At 46.1% G+C, this 24,625-nt stretch overlaps 1 protein-coding gene across 11 annotated transcripts in view; it reads right to left on the bottom strand.

Annotated features, from left to right (window-relative positions):
* Positions 1-14,897: 14,897 nt before the first annotated feature.
* Positions 14,898-24,625, bottom strand: part of KLHL3 (kelch like family member 3) — a 268,190-nt gene continuing 258,462 nt past the window's right edge. For all 11 annotated transcript variants that reach the window (XM_054694357.1, XM_054694358.1, XM_054694362.1 and 8 more), the window contains 2 exons: positions 23,064-23,207; positions 14,898-19,422 (listed from right to left, as the gene is read on the bottom strand). In XM_054694357.1, coding sequence (XP_054550332.1) covers positions 19,394-19,422; positions 23,064-23,207 — 173 coding nt within the window. In that variant the 3' untranslated portion in view covers positions 14,898-19,393. The remainder of the gene's footprint in view (positions 19,423-23,063; positions 23,208-24,625) is intronic.

Below are 24,625 nucleotides of genomic sequence, written 5' to 3'. Positions count from 1 at the left end.
CTTTATCTATTTGCCATTTCACTTAATCCTTCTGCAAATCCTGTGTGAGTTGACAATTATTACTTTCCCCCATTTCCAAGATGAGGTGATAAACTCAGAGACTGTGCCCAAGTCACACAGGCAGAATGAAGGTTGTAACCTGGACAGTGTTTACCCAATGCCTCGCTCTTCACCTCTCAGTTTTTCTACCTCTAGTTTGCTGCCCCCTGCCCTCTTGGCCACCACTCAGGTCCCCAGTGTCCTTTGCTTCCTCCCCTTTCAAATTTTACTCGGCCATTCACATCAGATCAGAACAACTCTTGAGGCTTTAAACTTTGACAGGCAGGGGTGTTATCACTTTAGCAGCATCAAGGTCCTCTTTGAGCCATAAGGATGAAAGGATAGAATTTCACACTAGAATAAAGGAAGCAGAGTGACATGTGTGGTTTCTTCCTGGATTCTGGAAAATGACTTCAGTCACCTCGTCTGAAAAATGACTTCCCAGGCATTCACTGTCTCCCAGCTAACTGAACCCCATCCACAAACCTCCACCCAATCTCCATCATAGGGAGAATATGCAAGGGCAAACCAGGTACTCAATGCCATGCCAGCCCCAGCCGGCACATTTCTAAGAGGCAGCATCTTGGGGTCCAGTAAATGCTTTTCTGTCAAGGCTAATGCAAGCAGCTTCATGGGGAAACCTATGAGAGAACAGCAGTCAGCTTATATCTCCATCAGCCGGACTTCAATTTCTTAAAATCCATAATCCTCCCCAGGTCTTCCAGGGAATGTATTTAGGTGTGGAAACATCTGACAGGACACCGAAATACTGATGAAACAGACTATAATTTTTTTAGATAAATAAGATGCATTCTAATACTAGATTTTGGTAAGTTGTCAAAGTACAAGTAAAAATTTGCATCCAAATACCAAAATTAAAAGTGAGGAAATTCTATTTGTTCCATTAATTTTCCCCTGTGACTTAAAGAAAACTGTCCTTGCTGAATGTTACCAGTGGCGCATGCCATGGCATCTTCAATGACTCGGATCCCTCAGTTTAACAAACATTTATGGGCGCCTTCCTAATGCTCTGTCCTGGGTGCTGACGATACATTTACACACGGTGCATGCTTTCAAACCAATGAATATTTCAGAGGAAACAAATTTTTGATGGAAGAGCACAAAATAGCAGAGAAGCATAGCAAAGAACATGACCTTCAGCCTCAAATAGACACGAGTTCACAAGCCTGTTCAAATTACCACAGCCCATGAAGACTCTGGGTGAGTTGTTCAACCTCTTCGAGCTTCAGTCCATGCAACTTGAAAGGGGGAATAATGCCTACCTCTTACAGTTGTCATGAAGGCTATACACTAAAGTAAAATGTGGTCCACTACTGATACAGGGCAGCAAGGGGCACTAAAACTGGACAAAGACAATGCCCAAATAGTTTACCTGTCACTGTCTGAGTTCTTCAGCAGTGCCCATAATTACAAAACTACTCAGGTTCAGAGAATAATAATGGGATTTATTTAACAAACAAGGAAAAACAGTGAGTCACTGAGGCCACAAATGGCCTTTTACCTCACCGAAAGCAGTATCCAGGGTTTTATAGTCCTAAACACAAAAGCTCCTGATGGAGGACAAGAATAGAAAAACTGGAAAGGAGACGCCACAAGACCAGGAACCTGACTCACACAATGCCAAGAGTTGGAGGTGGGGGGTAGAGGAATTAACATAGTCATTAACCCAACTATAGGAACTAAGATCTTTAAGTGCCAATGCCTAGATCACAAAGGGTAATGCCCAAGCAGATATTAGACTGCTGTAGGGGGTGTCAGGAGATCAGACCTAAAGGTAAAGATATGGAGATTGAGTGCCATTGTACAAGTCTGGCCGCTTTCAAATTCTGCATAGTTTATTCAAAGTCAACAACAAACAAGCCACTCCAAGAAGGAGTGAGCCCCTCCCTTAGAAAAGAAGACTATATCAGTGCAATCTCTGCCCTGACATGGGGCAGCAGTCCTTCTGCCCACCTGTGACTGTGCAGGTGCTCCTTTTTACCTCTCCCTCTGCAGGGCAGCAGCTTCCTGCCTGTCCATGACCTGCACCATGCTGGGGTTTGTCTTCACTGACCTCCCTCAATGGAGGCCGCTCTCCTCAAGGCCGCCCACCTGCAACCATGCAGGCCTCTCTCAGCAAACCTGTCCCTTTCAGGGCAGCCCATTCTGCCCGTTCGTGTCTATGTAAGTGTCCTTTATTCTTCTGTCCCCTTTTCCTAATAAACCTGTTCTTTTAAATATAACTAATGTCTCTGTCTCGTGGAGAAACTCTCCTGGGAAACTCGCCACCTGACACAGAAAGGGGAACTCTGGTGAAACCTTTCCCAGAGTGAACCCAAGGACCCTGCACTCCAAATCCATAAACTCCCAAAACTACATCACTCCCAAGATGGAATGTTCCTGCCACTGAGGGCCTGGAGCACTAAGCAGCCAGACTATAGGCCGGGATCCAACTCACAAAGACAGCAGAAAACACAACAGGAGATGTTCCCAGTGCTGCCAAGATGTCCCAGCACAGCACCAGACAAGTGACACTCAAAATGGCCACACTCACGCAACTCAGGGTCTTCACCTTTATCCTTCCAAGGCTATCACAACGGCAAAGCTGGAAACAGGTTGTCATTTGACTACTTACAAAGCCTCCAAACTTTTCCTCTCTGAGGTTGGCTCCTGGAGGCCTCTCCACATCCTTCAGAGACCAGCAACAGCCTTCTGGAAGATGAGCATGGTAGGGCAGAAAACGGTTGAAGATTCCAAAAAGCTGAAATCCCTGGGGGCTACTTCTGCAGTTCCTTTTATTTCTTATCAGAGTCTCCACCCCTACCAATTCTTTGTTCAAGCTTGGGACTATTCCCATCAGCAGCAGCCCCCTTGAGGGGGTGCCACCTGTAGCAGCATTTGGCTTCAGCCCCAGGTTACACTTCCACCCTTAAGCCCTTTTGAATGGATGCTGTGGTGCTGACCCCATCCCCCAGACATTCCTGGCCCCAGCCTTTTGAACATTACCTGCTATCAGATCCCCTGCTGGCCAGGGAGATAACCCACATGGTGCAGCAGATCTCTCCTGTCTTGCCCCCTGCACCCCTCAGCAGTGTATTTCAGTCAATCCACCTGTTCTGCTCCCCACTCTCTAGTGAATCCTCTCACTGCCCTCACACCTCTGGCTTTCACCCCAGTTCTTGTATGCATAAAAGAAATAAATCTTTTTTAAAAAAAAAAACCTGCTAACATTCAAAAGGGAGCTGCCCCATCCACAGAGGTAGAATGGATATGACCTGGGGGTGGGGTTAGGAGGGGTGTACCCATATAAAATGACTTTTATATTGATTTATAACTCACATGCCAAAAAGACTCACCCTTTTAAAATATAATTCAGTGGGCTTTAATATCAAAGTTGCATAACCATCATCCCTAATTCCAGAACACTTCATCACCCCAATAAGATACTCACATACCCCATGCCCACGAGCAGTCTCTCCCTGCTCCCCTCTCCTCTAGCCCCTGACAACCACTAATCTGCTTTCTGTCTTTTGGATTTGCTTATTCTTGACATTTCATATAAATGGAACAAATAATATGTGGCCTTCTTGTCTGGATTCTTTCACTTAGCATGGAGTGTTCAAAGTTCAGCTGTGCTTTAGAGACTTCATTCCTTCGTATTTTTAGTCATGCATGAGTTGATGGACATTTAGGGATCCACTTTGGGACTATTAGGAATAATACTACAATGAACATTCATGTACAAGTCTTTGGGTGGACATATGTTTTCAGTTCTCTCGGGGATACAGCATGGAGTAAAGATTGCTGGGTCACGTGGGAACTCTGTTTGATTTCTTGAGAAACTGCCACATTGTCCAAAGAGGCTATACACCATTTTTACATTCCACTGGCAATGTGAAGAGTTACTATTTCTCCTCACCCTGTCCAATACTTGTTATTGTCTTTTTGACCCTAGTCCCCCTAGTGAGCATGAAGGGGCATCTCATTGTGGGTTTGATTTGCATTTCCCTGATGGCTAATGAGGTTGAATATCTTTCATGTGCTTATTGGCCGACTGTCTATCTTTTTGAAGAATTATCTATTCAAATTCTTTGCCCACTTTTTAATTGGGTTATTTATCTTTTTTGTTGGGTTGTAAGAATTCTTTATATATTCTAGGTGCTGTACCTTTACCAGATATATGATTTGCAAATACATTCTCTCATTCTGCATCTTGCCTTTTCACTTTCTTGATGGTATCATTTGAAACACAAATGTTTTTAATTCTGATGCCATTCAATTTACATATTTTTTCCTTTGGCTGCATACACCTTTGGTGTTAGACTGATTTTTTACATAGATACAAAATATCATCTCTCTTGCATCAACACAGGACAAGAGGGAAAGTTCATCCCAGCTTCAGAGTGCCCAGGAATGGGCTGGGCCCTCCTGCAACGATCTGTTGCATTATAGCTCAACTTCTACACTGGCTCCATCCTGCTTCCCTTCCTACTTCATGAGGAATTTTGCCAAGTCCTTTGGTGACAGGACCACTGTCCACCTCACCAGCCTCATCTCATGTACACTCAACTCCCCTTATACTCCATGATCTAGCCATACTGAACTGCTGTGCTTTCCCCAAAAGGTGATCTCTCTAACCTTTCGCAGCATGTCTATTCCTCCTCCTTCCTTCCTCAACACCCTCATCTATCCCTTCTCCTGGTCATATCCATCATCCATCTAAAGTGAGCCTCAGTTTACCATCACTTCCACTAGGATGCATTTGCTGACCCTTCTGTGTGCATCCAGAGATCCCTGTAACTCTCCTGTCCTTCCCCTTACCATAGCCCTTTGTACCTTCTCATTACTTTGTCTGTGCAACTCCCCACCATCCCCTTGAGGCTAGACACCCTCTCTTTGTAACACATCTCTACAGTTGGCACCAAGCCTGACATCCAGAAAGAGCTTGATAAAAATGTACTGAATGGGGCCTCCACTGATGGCGCAGCGGTTGAGCGCTGGGTTGTGAAGCTGCCCATAGCCTCTGCTGTGCCAGTTCGATCCCCGGCCACCGGCAAGGGTCCCACCAAAAAAAAAAAAAAAAAAAGTACTGAATGAGGAAATACATACTGGAACATTAAATGCATACAAAGAACAAAAGCAGTCCAGTGAAGGCAGTAACTAAGTGGGGATGACCTCAGGAAGTAGGTCCTTCATAGGACTTCATAGGAGCTCCCCAAGACAAGAGTGGGAGGCTCCACCGATGTCCCCCCAGAGTTCTGGAGCCTACTTGGTCACCCCTGCGTTGTAAAGTCAGTATCACAGCCAAGCCCAGTCCTCTCTCATCCCAGCCATCTCCCACTGGGCTTCCCAGAGGCCACCTCGGCCCAGTCCCCCCATCTTCACAAGATCCTTACACCTAGCAGTTTCCTGGATCAAGTGAGAAAATTTCTTCTAGAAGCTGCTAGAAATCAAACTACCTTTTCTGGGACATGCATAAAGTATCCTCTGGCTGCCTGGACATGGTTTTATGGGCTTCCTTATCAGCATGCTGCAGAAGTTGTAGGTATCAGGACAGACAGTTCCTTAGTTAATCATTCAAATAGGAGACCGAGGTTACATTAAAATGATGGATCTGTAGCTGAAAAATACATTTGGAATGTCCTCTGTAGTCTCAGCCTTTCCACCCAGGATGCCCTCAGCACAAATCCAGGCTGCATCTTTGAAGGTGGAGCTGAGGAACTAGGGGGAAGATCCTAAGTGGGGTTGTTAGTTCCCCTGCTGGAGAGTGATACCTGCGTGAACCCGCTCATCCTCCCCCTCTAAGGGCCTGGTTTGATTACCAGAGCGGCACTGCTGACAATTGGTGGGCAGGGGCTTAACCCAGGCCTCTGCAGTTGTCACCACTCCCACCCCCCAGCCAGGACTAGAGAGGGATCCATACCTGGAGAGTACCCCCCTCAGATGGACACTTGGCAGCCAGACTATTCACATCATTTCTGTGATCTCCTTCAGTCCAGCACAGCTCAGGATGCCACTCAGCGGGCCACTGTTCAACATGAGGGTGTCCTACAGAATGGGAGGGAAAAGAAGGGGAAAATTGCCTCCAAGAGGCAAACACCAAGTCTCACCTGCCTCCACCTCCCAGGTTGTGGCTGCTCAGAAAGATTTATGATGCTGCACACATGGGTCATTCCTGAGATAAAGGTCATAGATCTTGCAGCTGACAGGCCTCCTCAATCAGCTCTTCAGGAAAACTTCCTCGGTGATATATGAGCCAAGCCTAGAGCCTCAGCAACCTGCTCCAAAAGGTCTCCATTGCCTAGGATTTCACATTTATCCTGCAAATGGGACGTCCACCCATGAAGCCAATACAGTGAGAGGAAGATGGCGGAGTGGGGCTCTGCGAGGAAGCCTTCCCGGCCCAGTGCCGTCCTGCGGCCCTGTAGGGTAAATGAATTGATCAGGCATTTTACACAGCCTCTGTGGCTATCACCTGTGGCCTTGAACATGTTGATGCAGAAGGCGTTTGGGAGTGCGGGCACGGGGCAGGCGTGCCTGATTGTGGACACCTGGAGCATGGGTGCGGGCGTGCATAAGTGGGCACACCTGAGCCTAGAGGCTGGCACTATAAGGACAGCATCACTCAGAGGCAGGGGATGGTGACGAGAGGACGATTGGCGTGACTAGAGGATACGAGACCATGAGGCGATATGAGACAGAGAATGCCATAGAGAGCCCAGAGAAAGAGCCCAGGGTGCTGGGAGGCTCAGCCGTCTGCCTGCCTCCCAGCACACCCTGCCTCCTTGCATGCCAGACTCCCTGCCTGGTGTGCCTGGGTACCTGGTTCCCTGAGAGCATTAAAGCTTGAAAAATCCACTGAGGGCTCCTGGACTCTCCTTATCAATCTGCCCAAATCCATAGTGGGCCTGCCCTATACCTGCTGGCATTATAGGCCCCCACTCTGAATCCCCTCAGCTGACACCATAAGGGGCCTTGCACAAGGTCAGTGTTCAGCCAAAATGACTGTAGAGGCAAATACTTGATGATGGACTATAAAAAGATGAGGGCTTTGAGTCCAAGATAAAGCAAAGCTGACTGGTAGAGAAGGAGCCACATGACATTTGGAGACAGGAGGCACGTAGGAATGTCGACTGTGGCCAGTCTCACTGGTTGCCTGCTCAGTGTTGTCTCCCTTCTTTCTCCCAGGTACAACTCTGAGTTTGCTTGGAGCACTTGGAGCATTGAGATGCCCAGTTTAAAGTATTCACCAATCCTGACTCCCTGCAGCTGGGAGCACAGCAAGCAACGTAAGTGGTGTTCTACTAGGGACTTTCTAAAAATTATTTCTTTCCTGCTACAGGCAGGGTGCCCTTCTACCTTCCCCGCCCTTCTTTTTCACACCCTTTAACAGATATGAAAATAGCTGTGGAGCCTCTATCTTGTAACATGCTGAGAGAGGGCAGAAAGACAGAAGGCCCTGGGACATCTGGGACACCAGGGAACTGCTGAGCCTGCCTGGAATGCCCACTGCTGGACCCGTGGTTTTGTGAGCAAAATAACCCACTTTTTTTTGTTAAACCACTGGAGTCATTTGCTGTCACGTGGAGCCAAACACAATCCTGGGTGACAGTGTCTGGGCTGTTACTAACTCTAGAAATGTGATCAAGTTGCTTAACCTCTTTCTGGCTTCAGGTTCCCCAACCGCATACAGGGAGCAATGTGAGCAAACGTTGCAAAAGTAATAAATCACTCACTATGTGCAGGCACCATGCAGGGTAGTTCACCTGCATCACCCACTTCATGGAGACCGCGACCAGTGAATACAATAGGTAGCAACATGAAACACCAAATGCTCGCCTTGGCTACCTCAGTGGGCGTTTGTGAGAACCAGTTGAGATCACATTTGAAATTTCTTAGTAACAGAAGCAGTTACACCTCTGCCTACTAAACCCCAAGTTCCCTGCAGTCAATGGTTGCAGCCAGGAAAATGCCCAAGCCCTAGAGCAGGAAGAAAACTCTTAAGATGTGCTCCCACCTACATCCAGAGGAAAGGAGGAAACAAAAGGATTTAAACACAGTTGTGCCAAATAGAAAGAGACCAAGTGGCTGCCTGCTGAAATTAGGTCCCTTCCCTTTGAGGCCTCCTTCCGGAACTCAAACCAGGTGTGTCCCTCCCAGCCCAGACAAGACCCTGGCATAGAGACCTTGTCTTTCTTGTGTCTCTCTTGTCTGACTCAGCGAGGCTGGGGTGCCTTCATGTAGCCTTGCAGTCCTCAAAGCTGACTGTCACAGCAGGAGATTGTGAGACTCTCCCCTGGAGAGGCTACCTTTTCTGTTTAGAGCCTTCTCATGTGAATCTTCTCCACAAGCTCACACAGTTGTGAGTCGAGAGGAGTGAAGGAGACTGACTCATAGCCACCTGACCGGAGGACAGATTTGAACCCGCATCTCCAACTCCAAAGCTTCTGTTCCGATCTGCTGGCCTGTCTTTTGCCACTTTAGGAAATGATCCTCACTCCCTGTCTCTCTGCATCTGTCCCTCTGTATTTCTGTTGGTGTGGTATGGCCTCTCAGGCAATATGAATGGCCAACAAGCATATGGAAAAACATTCAACATCACGAATTATCAAGGAAACGCAAATCAAAACCACAATGAGCTACCACTTCACAACCGTGAGAATAGCCCAGATTAAAAAACCAGAACAACAGTGTGCCGGCCTGGTGTTTCTTTTATGTGTTTGTCTCCTTTTTTTTTTTTTTTTTTTTTTTTTTAAAGATTTATTTATTTATTTATACAAGCACTGGGTACAGTCAGAAGCGCGGGAGGGTGAGAGAATTCACCAGAGCCAGAGCGGGGAGCAGAGCAGGCAGAAGGACCGAAGTACACTGCTGAGGGGAGCAGCGGGCGGCAGGAGAGGTCTGCGCGCCATGTGGGACCCTCCTCCAGTGGCCGGGGAGCAGCCGGGGATCGAACTGGCGCTGCAGAGGCTGCGGGCAGCTTTGCAACCCAGCACTCAACCGCTGCGCCACCGGGGAGGCCCGTTTGTCTCCTTCTTTATGTGTTTTTCTCTGTATGTCTCAGTCTCTTTCTCTTGGTTTCTGTCTCTCTTGCTTCGGGTGGGTCTCACAGGCTTCTCCCCATGTCTGTCAGTTTGTTGTCCTCTCTCTCTCTGTGTGGGTGTTTTTCCCCTCATGCCCTGCCAGGCCCCACAAGCACTGTAGCTGCTGTTTACCAGTCCTGTCTCTTCCACATCCAACTTCCATGTCCACAGTGACCGTCTGCTTTGTTAGTAGTTACATCTCAAACATCTAACACAGTAAACAGCAAAGATGCTGAATTGTTATTGTTTAATAAATATTTGTTGAACATACTGTGAAGGGAAAATAAAGGATCCCAATACCAGGAAAGATGGAATGGCCTTTCTTAGAGGGGGCTGGGAACTAGGAATGGGGAAAGAAGGAACACAAAAGGAAGGAAGCATTTCTATTGCCAACTTTTCCAGTCCTTCTAGAGCTAACAGCTGGAGTATTCATCCAGTTGAATTTATTGTGTGTGTTTACTGGTAGAACTTAGTGGCACAAGGACTTAAAAACATGTGTGGCCTCAGAAACATCTTTGAGGACTCATCTCTAGAAGCAAGGAAAATGAAGGAGAAAATAAACAGCTGGAACTATATAAAACTAAGAAGCTTCTGTACAGCAGAGGAGACAATACCCAAAACAAAGAAACATCCTACTGAATGGGAGAAAATATTTGCACTCCATACAGCTGATAAGGGACTGATATCAAAGATCTATAAAGACCTTACACAACTCAACAATAGCAAAGTGAACAACCCAATCAACGAATGGGCAGGAGTGGGCCTCCCTGGTGGTGCAAGGGGTTAAGCACCACACTACAAAGCAATCCGCAGCCTCTGCAGCATGAGTTCGATCCCTGGCCAGGCAGGGAGCAACCCACATGGCAAAGCGGCCCTCTCCTATCTCTCCTGCTGCTCCCCTCAGCAGTGTACTTTGGTCAATCTTCCTGTTCTGTTTCCCACTGTATCTGGTGAATCCTCTCACCCTCCACATCTCTGGCCTGTACCTCAGTTCATGCATGCATAAATAAATAAATCTTAAAAAAAACAAACAAATAAATAAAAAAACAAATGGGCAGGAGAGCTAAAAAGACACTTCTCTAAAGAAGAAACTCAAATGGCCAACAGGCATATGAAAGGTTCAACATCACTAACATTCAGGGAAATGCAAATCAAAACCATGATGAAATACTACTTCACATCTGTGAGAATGGCCAATATTTTAAAAACTAGAAACAACAAATATGGTGAGGATGTGGAGAAAAAGTAACCTTCTTACCCTGCTGGTGGGAGTACAGACTAGTCCAGCCACTATGGAAAGCTGTGTGGAGGACCCTCAAAACACTAAAAATGGACCTACCTTATTATCCAGGAATTCCATGCCTAGGAATCTACCCAAAGCACAAAAAACCACTAATGCAAAAGGAAACATGCCCTCCTATGTTTATTGCAGCACTGTTTACAATAGCTAAGCTATGGAAACAACCCAAATGCCCCAAAACAGATGACTGGATGAAGAAGATGTGGTGTACATACAATGGAATACTCCTCAGAGATTAAAAAAAAAAAAAAAAAAAAGATAAACTTGGCACCATTTGCAACAACATGGATAGAGCTAGAAGGAATTATGCTACGTGAAATCAGTCAGAAGGAAAAAGATAAATGTTTGATGGTTTCACTTATAGATGGAATATAGCAAACCTGAGCAATATAGCAAAACTGAGCAAAGGATCAGGAAAAAGACAAAACGTGCAAACCTGAGCAATATAGCAAAACTGAGCAAAGGATCAGGAAAAAGACAAAACGTGCAAACTGAACCACAGAGCAGAGGCATATAGCAGGGGAAGGGGAGGAAGAAGGGTCAAAACAGGGGAGGAAACACAAGGGACTGTGGTGATGGGTCACGGGAGCTGCGGTGGTGGGAGAACCACAGGGAAGAAATCAAATATTGTATAAAAATGAACAATGATTTAAGTAAATTTAAAATTTTAAAAAAGAGGGAAAAAAGATAAAATGCGGCATAGTAGTCAAAAATTAGTGCCAGGGATATGAGTTGAGATCTCACACCCCATGTGTGACTTCTCTGAGTGTTATCTCCTTACCAGAAAAGAGACAGCAAGAACAGGACCTGTGTGGAACCGAGGTGTCTTTGAAAAGAAAAAAGAACAGGACCTAGCAAGGAGAGTAAATGCTCACAGCACATAGGGCCCTCGGCTTACAGACGAGGACCTGGATTCCGAAGAGGGAGAGGAGTGCCTTGCAGGTCACACAACCATGAACCAGGCCACCTTTTGCCCTAGGCCAATGGAAGGCTAGAGCACAGAGCAGCTTTCCAGGCTGGAGTGACCACAGAGCAGGAGTCTCCGAGGGACCAGACCTGTAGTCACTGCCTTTCCTCAGCTCCAGCGAAACCTCAGATGTAGATAGGCAGACATGGACCCTGCATCCTCCACGGGCCTCCTGGGGGGCCTGGCTCCGCCTCGGGCACTAACAGGCCCCTTGGAAACTGCCAATGAACAACAGCCAGCTGCCTTTCTAAAACCTAGACCCCAGGCCTCCCCAGTGGTGCAGTGATTGAGCGCTGGATTGCGAAGCTGCCCGCAGCCTCTGCAACGCCAGTTCGATCCCCAGCTGCTGGGCAAGGGTCCCACATGGTGCGCAGACCTCTCCTGCCGCCTGCTGCTCCCCTCAGCAGTATGTTTCGTCAGTCTGCCTGCTCTGCTCTCCCCTCTGGCTCTGGTGAATTCTCTCACCCTCCCGTGCTTCTGACTGTACCCAGTGCTTGTATAAATAAATAAATAATTCTTTAAAAAAAAAAAAAAAAAAAAGGAATTAACCTTTAAAAAAATTAAAAATAAAAAAAAAAAAAATAAAACCTAGACCCCAGTCTGCCCATCTGCAAATGTGAGAGCTGGATTTGACAGTGTCTACAGTCCCGGCCAGATGCCCCTTCCGAGGTGACTGACATGCAGCATTGCAGGGGAAGCTGCCCGGGCAGCAAGGGATGGCCAGTGGGGAATGCAAACTGCTCAGTGAAAATCACACTAGGCAGAGTTTCAATTCTGATTTTTTATTTTAATAGACTAGTTACTTAGAATCAAAAGACCCTATCTGTAAATGGGGCCTCCCTGGTGGCGCAGGTGGTTGAGCTCAGCGCTGTGAAGCTGTCCGGTTCGATCCCTGCCAGTCTCGGAGCAACCCACATGGTGCAGTGGACCTCTCCTGTCTTGCCCGCTGCTCCCCTCAGCAGTGTATTTCGTCAGTCTGCCTGTTCTTTTCCCTACTCTGTCTCTGGTGAATCCTCTCACCCTCCTGCACATCAGGCCTGTACCCTGGCTCTTGTATAAATAAAATAAATCTTTGGAAAAAAAAAAGACCCTATCTGTAAATGTTAAATCATTTAGTACAAAAAACCATGCAATGGTAGATGAGAGTCATACAGCAAGGGGAGGGGAGGGGAGAGCACAGGGGACTGTGGTGATGGATCCTGGGTGCTGTGGTGGTGGGAGAACTATCAGGACTAGACCTGAGAGGAGAAATCAAATACTGTACAAAAATGAACAATGATACAAAAAATAAATTAAAAAATAATAAGTTGGTAGAAATGTCACCAAGTGTGATGAAACTGGGCCAGTGGGGCCCAGGGGAGGGAAAGGTGTGTATACTCAAACTAGCTCGTTTGCCCGTGTGTCTGTCCTGTCCCAGCTCCCTCTCATTGGCCACATTGTCCAGCCAGCTCCTGCCTGCTTTTGAGGGTTGGCCAGTGGTGACCTCCCAGCTGCCAAGTGTACCCATAGATTACACTGGGATTGGAGGATGACACAGCTCACCCAGCACGCAGACTCAATAGGAGAATGGGGCCTGCATTATTTCTCAAGAGATTCTGTGTGACCTTGGGCCAGTTGATTAACTCCCGTGATCCGTGAACTGGGCATCATCTACCTCGACGAGATGTTCAGAGGATTAAGTGTGATTAATGTGCTCAGCACAGGGCCCGGCACGTTGTAGACACACAGTCACTGCTAGCTACTGTGATTACTGAAACAACTGCAACCGAATCCTCTAATCAGGCTGACTCTGAACTCAATTGTGGGTCAAAAGGGCTAGGCAGTTCTACCTGGTCAACAACACTGCTCACTACAGAAACACCCTCAGATAAATGAATTCACATCTGTGGGCCTCTTCTGTCCCAGGAGACACAAATTCCTGTCTGCCAGTCTAGAGGGTTGTTTCGGATTCAAAGTGGCCTACCCTCATCATTCTGCAAAGGGTGAGCAGCACGAGGCCTTTCCATCTATTCACCTGTGTGAGGGTGAGAGCAAAGGTCACTGTTCAAGGCCAACCCAGGGCATCAGGGAGAAGTAGAAAGTGCAGACACCTCCTGAGCCCTCCTCACATGCCTTTGTTCCTTCTCCCATAAATATTTCCTGAATGCCCACTGAGTGCCAGGAACAATGGATGCAAATCCAAGCAGGCCATGCCCTCTTGGAGCTCAAAATATCCTTTCCAAATGGGGGGAAATTTGTCCCGAAGGCTCTCGCTCATTCCTTGGGTCTCTGGCTTGAGACCCTCTCTGTCACCAGGAACAGGGCAGAGCCACTGACATCTTGCAGGGGCCTGGGACAGTCCAGTTTGTTAACCAGAGCGGAAGCCCAGGTCCCTGAGCAGGTAGATTTGAGAAGTCACAGCTGAGCCAAGCCCCCAGTCCCACTTTGGAAAAAGCCCAGTCTAACCAGCCAGCTTACTCTCCAGACCAGACTTCTCCAGTGAACACTCAAGGGATTCAAGAGGAGGGGTCTGGAAAGGGGCAAGGCTGGGCAGCCAATAGGAAATTGCTCCTATAGGAATTGCTCCCCTCCTCAGAGGTTGTCATCAGATGAAAGGCAAAATTACAAAGGATTTAGTGGAGTCTGGCACAAGTAAGTGCATAATCACAGCAATTGTTGCCATCACAGAAACAAGCATTACTGGTACCATCAACATAGAGGGGGCACTTGTGGTCTGAGGAGCAGGTCTAGTGTTCATTGAGCCACATGCGCACTTCTCAGCACCTCCTGGGAGCCTTCTCACCTTGATGTTTCTCACCTCCCCCAGCTCCTTCCCTTCCTCACCTCCTCAGGCTGTAGTGACAGAGGATTAAGGACACAGACTCTGTAGTGCGATCAAATCCCGGCTCCATGCCTCTGCAGCACTGCTACCTTAGGCAAGTTGCTTAACCTCTCTGTATCTCATGACTTCATCTGTAAAATGAAGACAATAGAAACTTGGAAGACCATGGTGAGGATTAAATGTATTGGTATAAGCAAAGCACTTAGAAAAATGCCTTACATGTAATAGTAATAAATGCTAGTTATTTTTACTTCATGTATGTTAATATTTTATAAACATCTAATAGTTGCATATATTTAATAAAGAAATTAGGATGTATATACTTAATAAAACATAACAAAATGCCTATGAAATATCTAGGTTTATAAACTCAAAAATAAGTGTTTACAGCTGAACCTCAAAGCCGAGCTAGCACTCCTGCCTCACCACGACCAGTGTGCAGCTGCCTGCACCACCAAACACTGACCGCGGGGACTGGCCTCTCTGGGCCTCTGGGTCCCTGGACTCCGTGTGGGCTGGCCCGACACTGGAGCCAAGTTCAAAGACCAAAGAAACCCAGACCCTATCCAGCCGATCTTAAGGAGAAAAATTTTTTAATCTGAAGACACACAGGAATAAATATATTTTTTTCAATATCTGCGACATGAAGCGCTAAGCAATAGAAATGAAATACAGAGAAAAGTCCTCACGTTGAGCTTTTATTAAAATTAAAGTAACAAAGTATGGAAACACGATTCCTGTTATAATAATACATTTGAAGAAGTGTTTCTTCAGCCAGCACTGTAACTGATCGGAGCATGTGACTAGTGTTATTTTACAAGTCAGCCAGTCTCTGGCATCCAAGCAGAAAACATGACATGAAGGCCCTCACCGACGCAATGTGTTGCTCAGGTTGTCAGTGATCAAGTCTGTCTGCCTACGGACAACCACATGGACACGCACCCACACAGACGTGCACATTCAGTGTCTTGAGTTTTCTTCCAAAGAAAGTATTTTACACATCATACACAAATTAAACAAGAAGTCCAACAAACGTCCTTTATTGCCACTGAAAGGGAGGGAGGATAATTTGTAATCTCCTATCCAAGGGCAAGAACATAACACGTGGGGAATTTGTTTCTCCAGACACCACCGTCCCCATGTTTCTGCCTTGGATGATGCGTATCCACAAGTCACTGAGCCCCATGACAAAGGCCACACGGGGCTACAAGGTTGTGATTATCCACTATGGAAGAAGCCTCTTCCATTCCCAAATGTCAGAAGCGTTGCCGGCTTTTCTGCTCTGTCAGTAGATACACAGCACAGCTGAACATGAGGGGCTTAGGACTCTTAAATAGTGCAAACACTTAAAAAAATACATTCCAACCCCCTTGCTCCTCTAGGCAGACAGAGCCTTAAAAACTCTAGCTAGCTGGAATAGGAGTTTGCTCAGCCTCCCAACTTGATCCAACAAGGTACAAATGGGGAGCATGGAGGCAAGTCAAAATGCACCTGTCCCAACAATAATAAAAATAAAGAATTTTTCAAAACAAGGCTGATGGCAGATACACAAAACAGAGCCTGGAGTGGAGACACAGCTCAAGAAACAAATAAGTTTTAAGTGTACAGTGTGAGCTTATGCAAAGCAAGGCTTAACACATTCTGAATGGGGCTCATGAGGAGTGACCCCTTTTTTTGAAGCTGAGAGAAAAGATGCTCCCCAAAGGGACATCCCCTGGCACCAAAGGCCTTAAGCTGTTAGAAGCTGCAGAAGAACAAGGGGACGAAGGATAGAGGACTGGTCTGCTGGACCCAGGAAAGTCCTGGGAGCACGAAGTGGAGGGAGGGCCCCTCTGGGCGTCTCCACACTCTGCGTGCCAGGCTCATTGCCAGGCAGTGAGAGCCACCAGGAGAGGGTCCAGACAGCCTCACCCCTGCAGAAAGCAGACCCCCCTCAAAGTGGACAGGCAATATAGATGGGTAAGTGCTGAGTCAGACTTAATGATAGTCCCTAAGCAATTCAAGTGTTTTTGTATTTTTTATTTCTGCAATCTCCCATGAAAATGGTGTAAGAAAAAAGAGTCCAAGTCAAAGGGACTCGTCTACCTGGAACTAGTGGGAAATCAGTTTGGAGAGGGTGAAAAACAAAGGGAAGAAAGCGACAGGCATGAATTATATTTGAGAGTGAATGAACATACAGAACATAACATTTCATTATCATGGACAATAAAAAGCAATTCAAATATCCTGAAAAAATTATCTTATAAAAATATCTACATTAAAATTTTAGCCTGAAAGCTATAGCTTCAATTTTATAAAAAGGCAATCTTTGAAAGGATCTGGCTCAGGAATATACAAACATTACACAACAGATATCAAAGTAAGACAGCTCAAAAAAGCATCTTCGGGGATATTGCAACTGGTTTGTCATGAAATAGAATTAAATATTCTTATTGCATAGCAGAAAATGAGGTCACTTTCATGTGCATAATACTGCAACTTTTTAGATGGAGAGATGCCATTGGCTACTTAGGAGAAATAACTTTGGAATTCAGAGTCTGACTTCTTTGTTATCCAAATCAGTATCCAAGTGGCGTCTCAGCTGCTTCTAACCTTGGGCTGCAATTCCATTTCATCACTGTGATCAGATTGCAGATACAGCACTGGCAAAGCTGCATTCACAAGCAGTTGTGGCCACATGAATTTGGGGTGAAGGATGGGGGGGGCAGGGCAGGGGTTCACCAACCATGTGACCGGCACAGACTTGAAAATAAGTCTGCTGTGTACATGATTAAGAGAGAATCGTACCTGGGAATAAAGAGACAGCGGGTTTGGGATGGCATCTGTGGGCAGCTAGAGCAGATTGGCTTTTTGATGATGACGTACCAGTGTTCTAGTCCCCATGAGAAAGGACGCACGAGGATGAAATGAACATGGCCTCAGCAGCACCACCAGCAGGGCAGTGCTTCCTGGGAGGGGAGACGTAAGGTGGAACCAATGGCAAAAATCCAAAAGCAGAACACATGGCTCCCTAGCTTTCAGGGGAGGGCCCCTTTCTGGGAAGATGACACACAATCAAGGGCCTTCCCCACATAAGCATGGAAGTCCAGTTTCTAGGTGTTGCGCCAGGGCCCATGTGAAATCAGGAGCTGTGTGAAGAGCATGCATCAGACCCTAGCCCCTAACCTCCTCCCCACCACACACACCACAATAAAGTCCTGAACCTTCTTCAGAGAGGGAGGAAGAACATGTGGAACAAAAAGCTCATTCCATTGGCTTTGGATCCAGAGTCAGGCAGAGCTCCAGTGCCCGAGGAAACCACAGCCCCCAAATTCGTGCGTGTCTTCATTCCTTCAGAGACTTTCCTTCCAGGTCCACCAGAGCTGGGTATTTTCCCAAAACTACTAAAATTTCTGGGTGTTCTCTAAATATCTTGCTGAAATAACATCTCAACTTCGGAAGAAGTTTCATCTCGGGGAACGTGTTTAGTGCACACAATAAATATACAGGAAATACACAAAGTACACGTGTGTATACTGGAGAGGCTCTTGGGTTCCTAACAGTGGGACGAGGTGGAGGGAATGCCACTCGCCTGCAGCATCAACCTACAAGTAGCTGGTTGCACCAGGACTCATGACGCCCCTTGGTCCGCTGTAAGTAGAGCCTGACATCAGAGAAGGTTAAACCCCAGCCCTTGAGGTATGAGACTGTCCTCCAGACTTAAGATTTCCCCTCCTTATGCTGAAAACACCCACATAAGCAGCTGGCTAACTTAGAAACAGCACTGCTTGAAGTTTCTTTTTTTTAAATGCAAATAGAATCCATGTGCCCTCAAATAGCCACCTCTCCCTCCAGATGCTTGAAGTTCTGTCATTAATCATTCCTCCTGTATTAATACAGTTCTCATCAAGCTTTTTTTAAAAAGCACATACCCCTGGGAGATCACACATCCAGGGCCTACCACCATCTCCTCCACAATGGGAGAAGCAAGGAGGAGGGGGTGATATGGAAGCTGGAGAGGGGTTGCAGATACTGTAACGGGGGGAGCACAGGAGCAGAAGACAAGGATTTCAGACAGGCTTTACCAGAGTCACAAAGTGCCAAGGCCAGGGCCAGCCCTGGCCAATATACTCCTTCAAAGTCACCCATGTCCACCTGAGCCACATGTGATCCCAGGCAATGCAAGGAAAGACTTTGGGTTTGGGTTACCCTCCAAATGAACATCTTTTTGAGAGGCTGTGAATAACTAGGCCTGGAGAGCAAGTATTAAGGGGACTCTCTTATCCCAGGAAATCCCAGAAGTAGGATCCTCTCTGAGACTGTTAGGGCAAGGACTAAATCCTTACCACTTTGGTTTGTTGTTTTTGCTTTTCATATCTATCTTTTTTTCTCCAGTGTGTTTTTCAGGACTTCTTTGAAGAGCTAGTTTTCCCAGCTAAAGAGACAAAATCTCCCAAACCTGCAATGCATGACATCAACAAGCAGTGGCCAGGAGACTGGACAGTTCACCTACTTCCTGGCGGAAAGCCTAAGGAAGAGAACCGGGAGGGGCTGGGGAAGCCAACTGTTGCTAGTTCTAGCACACAAAGGGCCCGGTGTGGCCACCAGAACACCCAGCTCCTCTGCAGATGGGGCTAGAAGTCAGGCCAGGGCATGGCATGGTCAGAGCACTGCCCTTCTTGCCAGTTATTTCTGGACCCTCCCTGTCCAACTGGACCTCCAGAAAACAGCTTTAGTAGTCTCAGGGGCCCCCATGGGGCAAATCCAGAGAGATTTCTGTGATTTGATTTTTAGCATAGCAGAAGGATCAGTAGTAAGGAAATCCAATAGAACTGTCACACACACACACACCCCAACTCAGTGAAACATTATGACACACACACACACACACACACACACACACACACACACACACAGTTCAGGTTATCTGTTGTTCCTGTAGAAACACACAAAAATCCCAAAGATGCTGGCCAGAGCTATGATGAATGCATTGCTCAGGGCAGAGGCCAAAACACCTTGGGGGAACAAGAGGTGGGCACCGGTCTGCAAGCCAGTCGCCACTCTGCCAAGTTGGAGGAGGGTGCTTCTCGCTCTGGTGCACACTGCCCGCTCTTGCAGCAAGGGGCATCCAGCCTCAGGGTCGTGCTGTTCTGAGTCACAGACAGCACCTCCTTTCCTCCACCTCCTGGCAGTGAGAGTTGGGGTCACAAGGGCTTGTGAATCACAGCAACACCTACGATGAAAAGAGAAGAAAGTTATCTTAGCTTTTCCAAAGTTATTCAGAATCCCTAGGAGTTCATGAATCTGAGACACAGTAGGCCACAATGAGAAACAGGCATGATTTGTATCCAAACATTAAAGGGCCTGTGGACTCAGGTAGCCAGCACTGGCTGCTCTCCACTCCAACAGCCAAATCCCAGCAATATCTGAACCCACAAGCACAGTCACTCAACATCTCAATCAGAGATTTCACCCCACATATCACAGGGACTAAACTCAAACAGGAGTGACCCCCTCACCTTCCCAAGCCTCCCACTCAGCTTAACCCTCACCGGAAACCCAGAGGCAGCTCCACAGCTCTGAATTTGTTTCACTTTAAGGGAAGCGATGAGAGAATTCATGTTTACTTTTAGAAACCACTGAAAAGAACTAGAAAGAACAGTTTTTATGGAAGCAAGAAAAACTGAATCCCATTCCTAGCTCTGCCACCATCAAGCTGTACTGTGGCTCAGGCAAGTCCTTTGATGTCTTCGGCTCAGTCCCATACTATTTATCATCTTACTGGAGATCTTTCAGTACTATATTCTACACTGCAATGCCCCTCTTATCCATGGGGGATATGTTCCAAGATGTCCAGTGGGTTCCTGAAACCACAAGCAATATCCAGCCCTAGATATGAGATGCTTTTTCCTATACATACAGACCTATGATAGAGTTTAATTTATAAGCTTGGCACAGTAAGAGATTAACAATAACTACAAATAAAGTAGAACAAGATACTGAAAGTCACTGAATGTGGTCTCGCTCTCAAAAATATCTTCTTATTCACAATATTTTTAGACTGTGGCTGACGTGAGTAACTGACACCAGAGAGAAAGAGGACTGCTGTACTTGGATAAACTCCAGACAGGTCTGAATGTGTTACGGTTTCAGCCAAGTTGAACCATATGCAACATCTAATTTTATAAATCCATGTATGACCCTAAAATCTTGCTGTAATAGACTGAGGCCCTCAAGCAGGTACTGTAGGTTGACTTAACATCCCTTCTACTAGAAACCAGCATTTGATGAGCTCAGCTCCCTAGAATGCCTGTAGCTGGAAGAGCAAGTGACCTAATCCTGGCCAGCACAATCGGGAATCCAAGACTGCAATGTCGGCTTTGTCCTTTGTCCTGCCTGAAATGCTCGTGCAAGGCCCAAAGGACAGCAGCTGCTGTAGGCAAAGCCGGCAGAACAAAAAGAGAGGAGAAGCCTGGATCCTCAGTGACAGTCTGAGCCACCAGGACTTCTTTCTGCCTGAGACAAATACACTCCTTCCTTAAGCAAGTAACTCAGTTTTTCTGATGCTTGTGGCTGAACAAAATCCTACCTTATAGGTAAGGACTGCAGGTTAGAGGTAAAATATGACTGGAATCTTATTTTAATATATTCCCATGGCTATAAAAATTCTGGCTGAAGATGAGAACAAGAGAATATTATTAGAAGCAACCCCAGAATACTCCAATGGTGAGATTCTGCTAAGACATCCATCTCATGCTAATTCCTGGATAAAGGTACAGAACCAGAGTCCTCAGACCCAGATATGCTGTCTGACCTTAAAATCTTCTCTTTTAGTATAATAATAAAGTATTGTATTTTCTTCATGGACAATTTGGAAAATACAGAAGAACACGAAGGAAAAAAACTTTAATGCCTTCATACAAAGAGAACCACCATTATCTTTTTGGGATATTTCCTGGCTTCTAATAATAAGGGCTTTTATATGCCAGGCAGCCATGGTACTAAATGCTCCCCACATATTATAACATTTAATTCTCAAACAGCCCTAAGAAGCTGGGTGTAATTTTATTTTCATTTTACAAATGAGAAAACAGGGGTTCAGTCAAATTGATTGCCTTGCCCAGCACCCCAGGACCAACAAATTCAGATCTGACTCCATCTGCTTCCGTAAGCAGTAGCTATTCAACCCTCCATGACCCAGGACAATATGGCTGAGTTCATATGGGATCATACATTTTTCACCCTCCTTTTTAACCTAACAGTGCTTGTATGTGACAGTGTGTGCCAACAACCATTTTCTCATGACGTTAAAAATATTTCCACTGTATAGATATTCCACAGTATAACTATTTCCCTCATGCCAGATAGTAAGAAGAACTCAGTCTTTTGCTATTATGAGTAATGTTTCCATAAATGTGTCCATAAATCTTTGCAATTCAGGCCATTCCCTTAGATTCTCAGACAGTAAATTTACTCAGTCAATGAGCTTGAACACAAATTGCATGTTTGCTTGACAGTGCATGGTTAATAATTAACCATGAGAAAAGAATACTCTAGGACCAACATGCCTATAAGATCTTTCACATTCAGTTGGGAAAAAAAAGTCCTAAATGGTGCTTGAGGGGGGGAGTGAAATAAGTTCATTGCAATTGAAGTCTTGTGTTGACAGAATGTGACACAAACCCCTTTGAGCTACACAGCATGATCTTTCTCTGCACTGAAATCTAAGCAAGAGGAAATGATTGGCCTTTCTAATGCAAAATAACAATAAGAATATAACTGGAGTGGTATCTCATTATATAAGATAATGGTTGTAAAACGTTTAGAACAGTGCCTGGCACATTATATATGCTCAATAAATAAATGTTTGCTCTGGCTATTCCATTTTCTGCAAAGCTAGACCCAGGTTCTGGGCTACAGCATGGACATGTGTTTGCCTGTCTCCCTATAGACTCTTGGCCTCAGCTGCACCGGCTCTGATTCTGCCACCCACATCTCACCAAACCCATTACACATACTCCCCAAGAATAAGTTCCTACAATAGCCTCCTGCCTTACTCCTCCATTCAGCCTCTGACTTGGAATGCCTTGTCCTTCAACCCTGACCTGCTTGGGCAGGGGCTCAGGTTTGAATCCTGTTTGGGTTTGAATCCTGCCTTTGCCATTTTTAGCTGTGTGGCCTTGGCAGGTTAATTAAATTCTGCAAACCTCAGCTTCATCTTCAGTAAAATGGCAGGATACAGGCCCACTCAAGCAGGGGTTCTTGAAAAGACATGAACAAATGTCACACTGGCTAAGACATTGAGTGGTGGCTCGGGGAGGGGCACCCAGCACAGAACAGCTTCTGTGACCCACTCCAAGTTTAAACAAGCCCCGTCGCCTCCAGGAAGTGCTCTCTCCCACAACTGCCAGTTCGCACCTGTCACGTCCTAAAGTCTGTACCGTGCATCCCATTTAGGACTTGTGTGTACATCATCTTGCATTTCCTATTTTATGTATACAGGTCTTGCCTTTGCAATTAAATTTTTGGAAAGCAAGAATTGTATCTTATTCCACCTAGGACATTAGCACAAAACCAACCAGAAATGGCAAAGAAATTCTAAATACTCTCATGACAACGCAGATGAGTTGGGTGTAGCTTCTTGGAACACTGTGTTAAGAAGAATTCTAAGGTTACATGCAGGTTCACTGGGAAAACAAGTGCTAATTATGGGTATCTGTCGTGGGCACAGAATGAAGGAGTGGTGACATGTGACAATTATCTGCCATCCCTGGAGGAGGCACTCAGTCCCAAGTTAAGCACACTCACGCCCACCCTGCCCAGGGGGCCCCCAGCTTGGGGGTGGGGGACAGGGTGGGGACGGTGCCCACAGACCTGCATAGCTCCGCCCTGTGCTCATGTTGGTTGGCAGCAGCGTCCATTTGTCCGTGACAGGATTGTAGTACTCGACTGAAGCCAGGTTGCAGGACCCATCATCCCCTCCAACCACATACAGCAGCCCATTCACAGCACAGACCCCTGGAAGCAAACAGGAGTCATAGGAGATATTATAGCAGGAGCACCAAGGATTGAATCCATGAGAGAAATATGGAGAGTGCTTGGGGTTCTCTTCCTCCCCTCTCTGGTTGCAAAACCAAGAACTGGCTCCACAGGTTTTTTACTCAACAGAAGAACTTACTGATAACAGCCACTGGGATCCCAGGAAACCCTATTCTAGGTCACTTCTCTGGCCACTCTGCACGCACTACTATTTGGGCACATGGATGTTCCCTGCCCCCAAACTTATAAATGTCAGAGCACCTTGGGTAGGGCCCCCTTTGTAGGGGAGCAATGTCCACCCAGACCTCCATGCCCGGTCTGACTACCAATAAGGCAATTCAGGGGCTGCTACTACTTTGCATGTAAGGCTTTCCTTGAGAAGCCTCTTATATCCATACTGTGGAGCTAATGGTTATTTGTGGTCCCTTACATGACTGGGGTCTAAACCCACAGTTCCCAGAGACATGGATGAGGCACTCCTACCTCCCAGCTCTCAGAGTGAGCTGATTTAGGGTAAAGTCTCATGGGCCAGGACTCAAGAGTAGGCAAATGTAATGTGATACTGCTCCATCAAGACATTAAAAGGCCATAGTCTAATATACTGTGTGTTTTTTCTAAATTAGATCAAGGGATGGACGAGGTTCCAAAAACTTATGAACTATCAGTGTTGGTGAAAATACTCTCAAATATTGGTGAGCAGATAAAATGCACCACCTTCCTGGATGATGTCTAAAGCACATGTGCCCCCTCAGGCTCAGAAATTCCACTCTGGCTTTTTCGTCTTCTTCTTCTTTTTTTTTTTTTTTAAAGATTTATTTATTTATTTATTTATTTGTACAAGTACTGGGTACAGTCAGAAGCTCGGGAGGGTGAGAGAATTCACCAGAGCCAGAGCAGGGAGCAGAGCAGGCAGACTGAAGAAGTACACTGCTGAGGGGAGCAGCGGGTGGCAGGAGAGGTCTGCTCGCCATGTGGGACCCTCGCCCTGCGGCCAGGGATTGAAATGGCGCTGCAGAGGCTGCGGGCAACTTCGCAACCCAGCGCTCAACCACTGCGCCACCAGGGAGGCCCTCTGTCTTTTTCTTCTAAAGAAATATTTTAGATCTGTGCACTGATTAGCTATAAGGCCCATTTACAATGATCAATGCATTACTTGTAGAAAAGATGGAAATAACCTAAAGGTCCAATACAGATTATTTAAAATGTGATACAGCCATATAACATAACAGGCAAAAACATTTAATGTTATATTTGTGAAAGATTGTAAAGTGGATTTAAAAGTCTGGCTATGAAATGGCATTATGGCATGATGCCTTTTTATTATTAAAAAAAAGATCTTTATGCGAATGTGTATATACCACATTAACATCTAAACTGAATTCCTGGACTCTAGATAG

The sequence above is a fragment of the Talpa occidentalis genome, unplaced genomic scaffold (genome assembly GCF_014898055.3).
Source record: "Talpa occidentalis isolate TD23 unplaced genomic scaffold, MPIMG_talOcc4v2.1 talOcc4.13, whole genome shotgun sequence".
NCBI lineage: Eukaryota > Metazoa > Chordata > Mammalia > Eulipotyphla > Talpidae > Talpa > Talpa occidentalis.
Note: the sequence above shows the minus strand (reverse complement) of the source record. Positions and strands in the feature narration are given on the sequence as shown.